The 15,281-nt window shown below is 34.5% G+C and overlaps 1 protein-coding gene across 3 annotated transcripts in view; it reads right to left on the minus strand.

Moving 5' to 3' along the window:
• Positions 1-15,281, minus strand: part of RANBP17 (RAN binding protein 17) — a 250,922-nt gene that overhangs the window by 33,747 nt on the left and 201,894 nt on the right. Inside the window, exon 16 of one of the 3 annotated variants that reach the window (XM_045551185.1) lies at positions 9,897-9,970. In XM_045551185.1, the coding sequence (XP_045407141.1) occupies positions 9,897-9,970 (74 nt within the window). Of the gene's footprint in view, positions 1-9,895; positions 9,971-15,281 lie in introns of those variants that run through there. The other 2 variants (XM_045551187.1, XM_045551188.1) reach the window with 2 other exon arrangements.

The raw sequence follows: 15,281 nt of genomic DNA on the forward strand, positions 1-15,281 counted from the left end.
TGAACTCAGTTAGCAGAAATCCAAGATTAGAATATAATTAGAGGAGGACATAGCAGATTGTATATCATCTAAGTGTTGAAGGACAGCTTTAAGGAACTAATATTTCTCAAGTGCCTACTATGTATAAGGCATTTTTCATGTTAATTCACCTAATCTTCACAATTACATTGTTAAATATTATTTATTATTTCTATTCCATAAATAAGGAAACAGAAGCTAAGAGAAATTAAGTTCCTTGCCCAAGATTACACAGCTATGAATTGATGGTGCTGAGGTCTGAACTGAGGTTGGACTCCAAAGATCATGTTTTTTCTACTGTACCACATTATCACCTGAACAGTTCAACTCAGAATGAGAATGAAGTTGAGAAATCATAAACATGAACACAAAGCCTAAATAATTTCTGGTATGATGTGGGTTCTAAGCACATCTACTCAATATGCAAACACCCTGTTCTCTTACTTTGCCATAGTCATGTTTTCTACTATAGCTAGAGCATCTCTCACATCCATTCCCTCATACTTATTCATGTCTTTCTTGAAGGCTATAATAATCTTATATGACTTCATTCATATTACAATGAAAACACTGGCTCCTCTCTTTCACATCATCTCCAAATATAGAACTCAGTATATTGCCTCTGTATAGCAGCACTGAAAAGCCTGATCAAATTTTAGTCGCTCAAGTGTGCGTGTCAGAGTGGAAATATAACTGCAACATGAGTCAGGAAACCTGGGCTTGATTATACCATTCAATCAGCTGGATGAGTCTAAGCAATATACTTAGCCCATCTCAGCCTTAGTTTCTCTCTCCAACAAATAAGGATGAGATTTATGCCCAAACTACCTTCCAGGATTGTTGTAAGGATCAGATGATGGAAATGTCTTTGCCAATTATAAATAAGGAAGGAGGGAGGAAGATGCAGAGAATTTATCGAATGTGTACTATTTGCAGGGCTAATTATCACAATTCCATGAGATAGGTAGTATCACTTCTATTTTTCAGATGAGGAAACAAACTAAAAAAAAAAAAAAAAAAAAACTTTCCAAAAGACAAACGATTACTATGATTTAGATTCAAGTTCCTCTGACTCCGAAGCAACCACTCCAGTTGCATATTAAGCATGCATATGTGGCTCACCTCCATATTAGACTATAAACTTTCTAAGTGCAAGGACTGCATCCATGCATTTTTCTCAGTGCACTGCTTAGTGGGTGCTCCATACGCTGTGCTTTTCTGGAGGCTGAAGGACAATAAGATCAGGGATGATAGGTATCAAGTTTTTCCCTGACTCCAAAGATGAAGATTTGATGATTTTTCTCAGTCACTGAGCAGAAGACCTGCCACTCAAACTTCACTCAGTTAAACAGTGGTGGGGATCAATAAACTTGGAAATATCTTAAGCAATTACCAAATACAATTCTCTTAAAATTGCAAAGTTAAAAGTGACAGGGTCTATGGGTAATAAGAATGCTGCCCTTAATAGGACTCTTCCTGTCAGTGCTGTTAATAAACAGCAAGTCATGTTTTGACAACAGAATATTTATGGAAGCAATAAACAGAACATTCACAGGAAGAATCTCATCTGCCAAAGACACATTTTCTGCAGAACTGCATCTGTGCACTTTGTACCAAGGCCAGGTTCACTGGCTTTTAATTACATTCTAAAGAAAAAAATGATTAAAAATGAATTTTTACATTTTTCAATAAAGAAAAAAATGAGAGTTCATTTGAATATTTATATTCTCTTATAGGAATTCTATTCATTGTCTCTTTAAGCAGGCTGTAATGTTTTTTAAAAAAGGCAAATGGACATATCATCTTTATGATCTTTATACTTTCATCTTATTCTTCTCTGAGAGACTCGGGTTCTTCTAAGTTATGCCATTTTAGTTGGGTGGGAGCACTAAATAAATTATGGTAGTACTAGGTTAGATTTCAGTGGCCTATTCCAAACAGTTAGTTCATAGCAGTACATATGGTATGGTGGTAACAGAAATAGCAACAGTACTAGGAGTCTTGAGTAGTAAGAAAGAGAATTTAGGAAATGTCACACACAGAACAGGTAAATTGAAGAGCCAGTATTCAAATCCAGGTCTGTCTAACTCTTTTTACTTGGTTACATGACATTCATTTGATTCTGAAGAAGCTGGTGTTCCTCCAGAGACCACTAGCTTCTTAAAATCAACTGAAACTGGAACCAGGTCCTAGAAAGGACAGGGAAACCTTTTCTTTTAGGAGGACAGATTCATTAATGAGCCATCATCACATTCAGGACTCTACAATCTGGCTGATTGTAACCCATTAAACAAAATTCCCAGAAAATTTCTCTCTCTATCCATGTGGTTATAAAAAATACTGAGGAAGATGAAAACTTATTGATAACTAGTGTGTGATAAATGAAGAAAGGCAAGAAAAGGACGAAAGAACGGTATATCTTACAGATGGCTAAAAATCTGTATCCTTTGAAGAGAGCGATAACTAAATTGAGAATGAACTCATTTAGTAGGTTACATGAGTACTAGACACTTCAGTAGCTAATCGACACAGTAGTGCCAAGTATGACTTCAAGTCACAGTATCAGGCCTTTACTGAGTATTTACTGTATTTTATCAAATCCAAAATGCCACTGGTTGTTTTTTAAAAAACCATTATTTTATGTACTACTAAGAAAGAAAAAAGTGTGTTAAAATACCATCAATTGTAAGACATACCCTATTTATGGAAGCATTAAAATGTGAAAAAATATGTTTTAGAATTGGAGTAGTATACTAAATAGATATTTGATATTCACTAAGTACAAGAGAATGGGTAATGATACTGATCTAGGAAAATATTTAAGAGCCATACATGTTCACAGATAGTTTTGGCAGACAGAATTAGATCCTGATAACAGAAAAAAGTTCACAGATAAGAATATTACATGTCAGAGATTACAGTAGGTAGATTATAGGTACAAAATATATTTACTGAAATGTAAATTTAGTTATATCAAAAGTAGGATTATGCTCACGAACCCTACTAGATTTAAAAAATCCAAATAGGTATAACCAAGATGAAGCATCCTAAGGGATACTAAGAATTATTTATAAGGAATAGGAATTAAGGCTTAGTCACTCAACAGAAGGGGTAACAATATGTTCTAAATGCCCGCTGTATGAAGTTTTGAAACTACAGAGGAAAGAAAAAAAATCTTGATCTCTAATAATTTATAATCTAATAGAAGACAGGACTAGCAAATACTAAACTATGATACACTCATACTCAGATATATAGATAAAAACAAGGTGAGAAAATTAAGAAAAATAAATGATGATGGGAAAGAAAATGAAAGGAATTTTAATATTTCGTGAGCACTACAGGACTATTTCAGGATGGCTTTACTAAGTCTTTAGCAGGAACTAAAAAACTGGAGAGACCTAGTTGAGTTTACAATATGTCAAACAAGGGAGAATGGTGTATGTGGTGATTCAGTGAAAGATAATGAAGGGTGTCAAGGGGAAGGTAATAAATTTCCTTGGCCCAAGTACAAAGTACAAATTGTGGTTGAGTGGTGAATCAGGAAATTAGTTATGGGAACTCAATAAGTCAAGTACTGTGAAAGGACTCAAATTCAAATCAATAATTTTACTTGACCTAAGAAGCAAGTGGAAGTGATTCTGGGCTTTTGGGAAGAGAAATGATCAGATCAAAACAATACTCGAGGAAGGTAATCTTGTGAAGCAAGTAGCTAAAAAACCTGGTGAAGGTCTTGAATAAGAGATCTAGAGAAGTGGAGTAGAGAGGATTCTCACACCTGATTCTAGTATAGAAACAAACAACAAACAGAGGAGATAAATTATGGGATAACTTTCCCATGGCTGATAGAGACAGAAAACAAATAAATAAACATTTCTTTTGATGAGAAATGTTAATAGAAGTATGCCTGAGGGATGTACGCTGAAACTAGTTTTATTTAACATTCTCACAAACCATCTGGAGATGCTGGTATTCAGTGACATAAAGCGATGCATTTTAATACTGTTTCACAAAAGCAGAATGACTGCTGTTTATTAATAAATAGTTCCTGTAACAGACATATCCAATTTTACTTCCATTCTTCACCCTTATTTCATTTTACACCTTTACTTTATCTCTCATACTCTACTTTTTCCTGACCCCCACCACATTCAGGATTCACATCTCAGTGGTGGGAAGGTCAGAGACAGGGTGAGGATGTCTGGTTTGCATATTACTTGGTAAGTTTAAAAGTTGTATACTTAATGGTTTGTATATAAGCTTAGGTCTAAATGATTTTGAATAAGAAGGACTCCTTCAAAACTGCCATATCATCATGTTATGTACCCACATTATTTTTAATGTATAGAAAATTAGTATGTAACTTAAACTATGTCAATAAAACAACTGACTCTGCACCTTAGGACAAGTAAATGAAGTCTGGATTCAGGGTCAATTCTGTCAGAATTTAAAATATGTGAGGGCAAGGTTTGTCATTTTGCCCTGTACTTAGCAAATGCTTAATAAATACTTGCTGAATTGGAAGAAGCCAATAAGATAAAGTAAATCATTAAGATGAGGATGGAATTAAATTTAAAAATCATTATTTTACTCTGATTGAATGTTATACCTAGATAAGGATGCAGTTCTAGTTACTTCACTTAAGCAAGAAAAACAAAGACAAATGAAGCTGGGAAAGGTATAGTGTTGAAAATGAAATCATGATCATCTCATAAGTAGCTTTGATAGAAAATAGACTCTTTGACTTACAAAAACAAAAATGACTAAAATAAACGAATAGATTTATGATGTATGTAGATTGGAATTATATTTACCAAATTATGGTGTACAGGAACTAAGGGGATAGTCCCAAAGTCTTCGAGAGTTAGTCTGAAGCCAAATGTAGGAATTTTTTTTTTTATATCACAGAAAACCAGAGCCAGCTTCATGGGTATGTGAGCTGCACACTTGCATAAGGCCTGTGCTTAGAAGGGCTCATGCTTGGTTTAATGCTCTGCTGTTAAGGTCTTGAAATTCTTAATAATTTTTGAACACGGGACTCCACATTCTTCATTTGGTACTGGGCCCCATGGATTATGTAAGTGGTCTTGCAATAACATAGGGAAGATATTAGTCCTGAGAATTTTGAAGTTAACAGTATCAATAAGATGAAAAAAGAGTTTGGATAAATTAATAAATTGATGAACTCTAGAATTCTATTATAGGGTCTGTTTTTAAAAAGCCAAAGATACTCTGGGTTTTCTCAAACTTTTGAGGATTATGGAATAAAGGGCAACTACCAACAGAGGGCCTGATAGAGAATGAAATTTCCTTTGTTATTATATATCTGAAACCCAAAGTGACACGTTACTGTTGTAAATTTGAGTAAACAATGAATTACAGTAATACTGATCAATTCTTTTTCAAAGGAATTAAAACCTGTAATAATGATTAATGAGCAAACAGAATTTTGGATGAAATATAACATTTTTTCTCCCTCTTTCTCAGCATTTCAGGTAAGTATACTTGATTGCTCAGCATGGCCCTTATTCTCTATCTAGTTTCCCTAGTAGCTTCCTTGTTCCAATCACTTGAACAATCTCACCCCTTGCCCATATACACAGCAACTAGAATTTATGACCAGAAAATATTTCAAAGAGAGAGAAAGATCCCCAAGTATTGAACCTGACTGTAGAGGACTAGCCCTTGGACAGAGCCATTTCAGCTCTGTGCATGTTACAAAAAGCTATTTAGAATCAGGAATTCTTGGAAATTTAGAGTATGTTTAAAAGTTACTAAAATATATTTGCTAAATGTATTATATATGCCTATGTAATGAATCCAATTGGAAAACATAAACTTTCTGTCAAAAGCTCACTGGATATTAAAATTACAGTATTCTTAGTAATTTGAAAAGCTTCAGATTTGGCAAACAGTAATCTTGGGATAAACTCCACAGGCTATCCATTTATAATCTGGGGACTTATGTAATGGCAGCCTCCCCATATTATTATTTAGGGAAGTAGACTATCTCTAAAAATGTCAAGTCTGCCTTTTCCTAGTGAGTCCTATGAAGAAGCGTCTATGTGAGAAATACTGGACTTTTCTGCTCCGGACATATAATTCAGCTCTATTTTCTAATTACCTAAGGGCAGAAGTTCTTGAAATAGGAAGTACGGTCCTGGAGCTACCAACATCACCTGCGGCTTGTTAAAAATGCAAATTCTCAGAACATCTCCTGAAACAGAAACTCTGGGGAGTGGGGCCTAACAATATGTGTTTTAATATGCACTCACATTCTGATGCTCCCTAAAGTTTGAGACCACCACCTTAAGGCAACTTAAGGCTTTTTAAAACACTTTCTAAAAATGAGGGTTCTTTTGTGATTTCAATTTCTAAACCAGTGGTCAGACAAAAGATCACCAAAGTTCAGAGACTGGCTTTGAGCACTAAAAACACGAAGGTTCACCTAAAGCAGATAAAATAGAAAAAAAACCCAAAAAGCATCCAAAGACATGCACTATAAATAAGAAACACTTAAAAACTTCATAGTAAGGTAACATGCTTTTCATTTACTTGTTATTAATATTTTAAATAAAGATATTTTGAATATTAATACATAAACATTTCCATTAATAGGGGCCTATAGATGATTTTATCTCACATAACTGTTTCTATTGCTGAACAATGCCATCTTATATTTAACACAGAAATAATGTATAGCTTTAAAACCAAGATTAAAAAACACATTATAATAAAGAAATCGATTGAAAACAACAAAACATGCATTAGGTAACCAGTAACTGCATCGAAATAGATATACCACTCACACATTCCATTATGTAAATGAATTCAAAAATATTTCATGACTGATCAGCTAGAAGGGACATAATGATTTATAATTCAAATAACTGAGCACTGGAATCAAATTGAGCTAATATATATTTCTAAATATGCAAACCTGAAATAATTGTTAAAAAATATAAATCAATGTACCCATGTTAAAATCATTTGTATCCCTTGATTTAAAATATTTAGCTTTTAAACTTTTATCTAATAAGTTTTCTGAAAATATGATTTTTTATTAACTTTAAGAAGTGCTCAAAAGCAATAAACAGCTTGTAAAATAAAAGGTTATAATATTTGGATTAAAGAATGTATAATAGGTTTAATGTTATAGAAAAAGGAATTTAAATAGCAGACACAAATAAATTAGGCATTATGCAAATTATACTAAAAAGAATACAAATCAAATTAATTTTATATTAAATATCAATTTCAACCTAAAAAATAGGGTAAATCTAAACAATAGATAAGTGCTATAAAATAACCGAGGCTTCTTTGCAGATAATGTGCTCTCAAAGTAATTCACTGTGAAAAGGCCAGAGTTTGCAATACTAGGAAGTACTTATAAACCACTTCATATGTTAGAAATAAAGAGTATTTCAGCATTATTATTAGGAAAAAATACGGGTTGAGTTTTTTTTTAATAAGAAAAAATACATATCTTAAAAAGCCAAAATGACCACTGGAATTGGGTTGTACATCACTTTCCAGTAAAAAGGAAAAACAGCCTGGACAGGTGTAATTTATCATTTTTCTGATTTAATATCAAAGAAATATATTAAAATAATAAAAAGAATCCTGAAATCCTCAAAATTTGTAGTGATAAATAGCCCTCCCTGTCTTTATTGCATTATACCTACTAACAGAAATATTGCATGGTGGATTTTGCCAGACAAGGACGATTATTTTCCAATAAAAAGTTGCATATTAAATTCCAGCACAAAAGTGGGTGTCTAATACTTTGGAAATCTTTTATGGTTTACCAAGGAACACAATTTTAAACTTAACTAATACAAACACATTCCTAGAATGAACCTACATTAAAGGTTTCCATTCAATGCTACCCAATTTCAGAATTTGTCCTAATATTAAAATATCAGCTAATCTTAGGGTTTAACTAAACCAACACTTACCTTTCACAATATCTATATATTTGATAGTTAACATATAAATGACAATCTACATGGTTCTCTCTCATTGGTAGAAATATGACAACAGTATCAACTATAACCTACTAAGAAAGGATAATTCCTAGTTTTAGATTTTAAAATATCTGCTAAAGAGATAATTCTAAACATTTAATGTGTATTTGGAAATCCTATTTTAGAGTAGATTAGATGTTGATTGGTGGGGCCAATAATCAAAGTAGTAGTCAAAAAGCTTATTGTTTTCTTCCTATTATTCCTTTGTGCCTCCCAACTAATGAAAATGATGTTCTTTTCAACTGAAAAATATTAGAAATACATTTACTCCTAGGAATTCAGTTTTTATATGGTAATATTTTTTAGAACATTTTGACCTCCTTAAAATTACATGCTTTTTTTTAGAATAGAATTTCTGACAACTATGAAAAACCATGAACTAAAACACATGTGATTGCATGCTTTCTTTTTTCCTGACAAAAAAGACCCAGAAGGGATGGTTGCATACTTTCTTATGTAACTATTTATTAAACTGAGTGACTATAAGTATGACTTTAGTTAGGAAGCTATATATCCATACACATTCACTTGTGACTCTGACTAAATGCTTCACAGTATGCAGCTAATAAAAACCTTTCAAAACCATGCATTTACAAATAAGGCTAAATGAAAAGCCTTATTTTAAAAAGGAACTTATAAAAATGATAAACAAGGAAAATATCTGGCCAATAGAATGTACTTGTTAGGTAGGTGGCTTATATATATAATATCAGATATACAGTGAAAAGGATATCCAACAGAAAGGTCATTTAGGAACTGAAGAGTCCTTGAAATTACAGGCTCACATCTTCCCCAGTATTTAAGGTTTGTAACACTAAATATGGAAAAAAAAGTCTTAATTGTAAGTAAGATATTTGCTTGTACAGGAAGAACCAGAGCAATACACATAAACTTAGGTAAGTTTGATGACCTAAATCACAAATATCTAACAAAGTGGAGAGCAGTTCAAAAACATTTTCTATTCTATTCTTTTTATAGCACATTCAAAATTATATACAACCAATCTACAACAAACATTGCTCCAAATGGTCTATAATTCTATACATTTAGTTTTGTGAGTTAAACAGTTGCCTAAGAATTTCAAAGAAGAAACATTAAGTTTGTATCCAAAACAAACATTTTAGGGAGTGAAAGTAGGAGTCACAAAGGGAGTCAAATAAAGGCTCACAGTTGACTGCCAAAAAATGAACCTCAAATTGTGGCTCCGAAACTCACTTCTTATGATCATGATTGTTTATCTAGCTTTGTTCTCTGCAAGCAAGAGAGTGCTATCTATCTGTTACACAGATAAAGTGGGGTGCCAAATGGAGGCATACAAGTTTAGCCTAAGTGGACAAAGTTATGTCTATGACTAGAAACTGGTTAATTCTGCTAATATTATAAGTACAATTTAAGGACAGTTTCCATGAATGTATCACTGATAGCTATAGATTCCTGTTGGAACTAATGAATGCCCCGTCTTAAGGCAATCAGACCTCTCTCAGTGATTCCAATTTGCAAAAATCTCTTCAGTTGGTCTTTGAAACTGGGTGTTTTCTTTTTAATTAAAAAAAAAATGCTGTCCGACTGACCTGAAGAGTCAAGGTCTGTTAATCCTTTTATACCATGTTCTGATGCTGCCCACTGCAGTTGAATGGAAACTTGACAAATTACATTGTCTGTTGGACGGTGAGTTTTCAATACGTGAAATTAAGTTTCAATTAAGAACAATGATAACATTCTAAGAATTAAAGCATAATTTAAAAATATTTTTATTAAAAATTAATATCTACAAAAAGATTAAATATAGTAAAAAGATCTATTAGATTTAAAATAACAAAAGAAAAATTAAAGACCAAAACAGGAACTTACATTTTTGTCATGAATGTTTCTAGAACGTGGTTGTCATCAGTTATTCCTAAGACTTCTGACATACGGGCATATACCTGCATGAAAACATTTCATTGTTAAAAGCTTTATCATTAACATATATTTTCAAAAGACTATTCGAATTCAACAAATGTAAAATTTAATGCACTGTTGTAATCACTAAAATAGGGAGTGGGTGGTGAGAGTAAAGGAAGGATTTTTAAAAAAACTTTATAATTTTAAAATTTGCTAATGTTTTACTCCAGAAAGTCTCTCTCCTGTTTTGAAATATAAATACACACTTACATATCCACACACCCATTTTACTCATACCATACCACGTAATTTTTTTTTCTCCAAGTGGTAAACCATCCCTTTCTTGAAGATGGGAGTGAGTATGCAAAGGGTTAGAAAGTAGAGTACCTCAACAAAAGGCTCCAACATTTAAAAAATTTCCATCTATTTCAGATTTCAGCAAAATATCAACTACTTCAGGCCTACTTAAGGCAGTTATTAAAATGAGGATTTAGAAAATCAAAGGAAGTTAAGGAATTTATAGAAATTCTCCTAACATATCTCCTAACTCTTAAGCCTCCCCAAATATAGAGGTAGGTCTTACTTTTCATGCTGAAAATGAAATCCCAAGCTCCAGGATTCTCTGTTGAAAACATCAGGGCCTGGGAATCCACTAAGTTTCCAATTAGTGAGTGTTGGTTGCAGAGTTTGGGGTGCAACATTTCAGTCTCAATCCAAGCCACATTGAGCTTATAAACACATATCCCAATGCCACTGGCAGCCAATGGAATATTACCTACTAGCCTGGCAAAGCTGAGAGGTGGGTTGACACCTCCATACTCCCTGATGCTCTGGTGTGATTCCAGGTTATCCCTGCCAGACACCAGCTGTATGGGATTTCTCTTCTGTGATCTGATCCCCTGTGATTGTGTCCTCTCACTTTCTCCTGATCTGCCTAATTTCCTATGTAGGGAAACTTAGCTTGTACTCCCTTTGCCTTTTGTTTTTTATATCTAAACCCCAGCTTGATATACTGCCACAGGTCATAAGGTAAGATTAAAACCATAGGGGTACCACAAATCATCCAGTTATAGGGCCATACAGGGGAGGAAAGCTGTTCACTGCAGAAATCTCATATTTGGATTTTAAACACCATCCAAACCAGAAGCTTGTGTTCCAGGCTTTTAAACTGAGTCTCCTATGTCTGGAAGGCTCCTCCTCAGGCTGACAGAGTGAATCAAAGGGAGAGAGAGAGAGGGAGATAAAGAGGCTTTGGATGTAGAGGGTGAGAGAAAGAAAGTGGGGGGCAGAATGGTAGAGAGAAGAAGCTGGTGGGGGGAGAAAGGAATATTGAAATTCAAATTCCTGCTGATTCTTTTGCTAACTCCTGAGCCCTACAGAAAAGCATTTGAATGGCTATATATCTGTGACTTTGCCCCTCAGAGTAGGCCTTCAACTCTTATAAGATTAAAGTTATCAAGTTATCACTGTGGCTTATAAGATGCTTGGGGGAAGAGGGAGCTAAGTAGAGAGAGCTTAGAGTAGTGACTTATCATCAGTCCTTAATAATCAGAAACTTTTAAGCATATAGAAGGCTCAAATGAAGAATGGTATGTAGAATGGGAACTTTCTCTTAGCTCACTATGATCCCAAACCTCTCTCACGTATAAAAGTCTTTGAATTGGGAGGAATTTGGACTTTGAGATGATAGTCTACCATTTTCCTCCTTTGCTGGCAAAGTAATAAATTTCTCTTTCCTTTTCCTCAACCACTGTCCTCGTTCTTTTGATGTGGCCCCTTGGACAAGCGCTAAGCTTTTGGTAACAGATTTTAGTGTCCCTGGGTGGGGCAATGGGCACCCTGGTGAAATGGCACCCCAAGGTAGGGGAGTAGCCCTGGGCCAACCTGTGGGTCTTCGCTTGGAGGAGTGACTTCTTTTTGGGGTGAGAGAGTACGGGACGGTCTCAGCAGCTGCCAGAGCCTGTTTTAGCCCTGGAGAACTCCCAGCTCTGTCTCCCTGAAGTAGATGTAACTTCCTGCAACCTCAACTGAGCTGAAGGGGAGGAAACGGATTTGGAAAGTGTCCAGATGCCATGGCTATTTGTTTGTTTGGATGGAGGGACAGCTCCTTAGTGAAGATTTCTTCAGGCTATTGCCTCTTCCGTAAATCTGTCTTGCTGCTGAGTTTGTCATCCTAAACCTTGTTTGGTGCTGTATATGATTTCTGAATCTACAAAAGTTGGTCTCTCAGATCACCTACACAGTACAACTAATAGCTCCACACTCAAAGGTCCCATGTTTCTTTTCTAACCCAGCCCTGTACTGGACATCGTGTACAAGGCAACAGTCCATTTCACCTTGTCAGTCCTCACTGTTATTGTTGTTGCTTATGACTTCTTTTTGCCTGGTAATGTGCTGCTATAAATATACTGACAAAGCTTTACAATGACACACAAAAGTATAAAATCTTCCATCTGAAATGTTGTTCCAATTCAGCAGGAAGTAGCTTGAGGATTACATTGCCTCTACTCCCATAGCTATGGAATCCTATTAATTGAGAGTGGGGAATATGTAACAGAGGGAATGGCCTGAAAAAAAAATGGCAAAAGATGTTTTCTGTCTCTTTAAAATTTCCCCCACTGTCTTTGGGAACCGAGACCTGCATCCCTGCCTTTGGCAGGTAGTTGGGAAGGGCAGGGGAATGTCTTTTGTTCTTTGTGCTGCAGGAGATAGCTTAGCTAAACTGTCCAGGCCTGGTGCCAGAGGTCTCAGTGGGCTTCCCAGGTGGGTGAAGGTCACAGCTTTTTCTTTGGTAGAGATGGGATGATTAGAATCATTAACGACAATAGCCTAGAACTGTGGGCCCTCGCTTTAAAAGCACTGTATTTCTGCTTATGTTGATAGTCTGTCATTTTCCTCCTTTGCCAGCAAAATAATAAATTTCTCTTTTCTTCTCCTCAAAAAAAAAGAAAAAAAAAACAGAAAAAAGAAAAAAAAAAAAACAATTGGGTCTCTTGGAAAATCTGATATTGATATGATTAATGGCACACAACGCCCTTCACAATTTGGCCCCAACCTACCTTATCTTCCACCATTTCCCTCAATCTCAAGCCATAATAAAATACTGATGGATCACTAAGGCTTCTCATGCAATTTCAGATTTCTATGTGTTCACATGCTGTTCATTTTACTTGAATCAGCCGCCTTCTTCCTCTTCCTCTGATTCTCATTCAAAAGTGACCTCCTCTGAAGCTTTCCTTGCCTTCCCAGGCACAGTGAATTGCACTCTCCTTTACATTCCCACAATGTCTGGTCCATTCCTCTCTATTATGGTGCTTTTTACATTGTAATTGTTTGGGTGTCTATCTCCCCTACCACACTGAGAGCTTCCTGAGGAAGGATACTGTGTCTTATACTTTGTGTAGGCAACATTTGTCAAGTGAATACTACATGTGTGTTTAATGTATAATGGCAAAAGTCATGGTCTGGATCCACTAGGACTATAATATAATGTGAATATTATGCAAACAATAAAAAATGAAGACCTTTTTTCCTTTTAAGCATATATTGGATTCCATGGACAAAAGACATAGAATCATAAATTACAACAGAAAAAGAAAAGCAGTTATAGAGAGAAGCTTGTATTGTTATTTTTAACTTATATCTAGTAATTGATTATAGCAATTGTCTTGAAACTTTATTTTAGTAGCACTCTTAATCTTTCAAATAGGCCTGGTTTATAAAATCAGGCAACAGTAAGGACCTGATACCCAGTTGTCTGCCCTGCTCTGCCCACTTTGCTGTGTTCCAGGGCCACAGAGTATGCCCTCAACTCTGACTGGAATTTTAAAGGCACTTTCACTTACAAAGATGAAATCATAAATAGATATGTTTAAACTAGCTCTACTATATCTCAAAGCACAAATGGTATGCAAGATTATTTTTATAAATATGATTAATCATAAATTCCATGTTTTGACACACTGGTTTTAGAAAGGACATGACCAGGTATTACTTCAACTCACCCATTTTATTTTTGTTGTATTTATTTCTTTCTTTTTCTGATCTCTTCTGGTTAATTTTCTTGTTTTGGACAACATGATGACTACTTTGTACTTTTTGTAAAATCAAATTTTACATTTTCAAGTTTACAAGTGCTACTTTTTATGGCAAAACTCAGAATTAATCTAATTTTTATTTTAATCATGTTACATTGAATAAAAATATAATAACTAAAATGTGATTATTAACATTTACATTTTAACATTAAAAATGTATCTTTTAAATTGATGGTTCTACAACGAAAAGTTTTCCTATTGTGTTCCTAGTGTTCAAGAGAGGAGGAAGCTAGGAAGGCAGGTCTGTTGTGCTCTGCTGTCAAAACAGTTTCTCAAAGCATCAGATTTGATCCAATAATATACTAGAAAAAACAGTCAACATTGACACATGGCAGTGCTTTAATCCACAATTATCCTTGTAACTTGCACCATTCCTTTTATCATCCATTAGCTTTGATTCCCATTATCCCATCTAGAACTGTGTCAACGTTTTTGTCCTTGGGGATTTCTCTCCACTACTAGGATCTGACAGTCAAGCTTGAGTACTAAACAGGATCATTACCTCTTAAATCCACTTATCTGATCTACTGAATAGTAAATTGAAAAGCTCATTAAGAGCAACAATCTGATTTGTTTTCACGTGTGACAGGGTCATTTAAAATCAATGTATGATTACAGCATTTCTTTTAAAAGATTGTCTCACATTTTCCAGGGCACCTTATCATTCAGAGAATACTGTATCATTCAGAGAACATGTAGATAATGTAAAAATGCCTCCAAACATTTGGAATTTAATTATCCCATAGACATAGATAATTTGGAGGTGGGAAGTAATTTGTTCAGTGAGGAAATATCTATACAATTATTTATTATAAAGCACAAATCAATGAACGTTTTCTACAGAAAATTATTATAACACAGTATTTAGAGTTTTCAATACTTTTTACAACTTGTATCACTTCACCAAAAATAATTCTTATGACAGCAAGAAGAAACCGCATTACAATACCCATTTTAAGGAAGTATACAGAAGTTGGCATAGGAATGCAAGAACAGAAAAAAAGTCACTTTTAGTTCATAGATTCCTAATCTCTTATTCAGAATCTATTAAGATAACTTGATTATAATGAAATACTAGCAAAAATTGAAAAACAAGAGATTAAGTCTATTTGCATTATCATCCTTCAGAGGATGGGCAATACAACATTGAGTAAGTGGTTATGCCTTTGGTTATGTTTTACATAGTCCGAGATGCACACGTTGTCATCAAGTTTTTGCCTACCTCAGCCCTCCTTTCCTTCTTTCTTTCTTCTTT

The sequence above is a fragment of the Lemur catta genome, chromosome 5, assembly GCF_020740605.2.
Source record: "Lemur catta isolate mLemCat1 chromosome 5, mLemCat1.pri, whole genome shotgun sequence".
In the NCBI taxonomy this organism is placed as follows: domain Eukaryota; kingdom Metazoa; phylum Chordata; class Mammalia; order Primates; family Lemuridae; genus Lemur; species Lemur catta.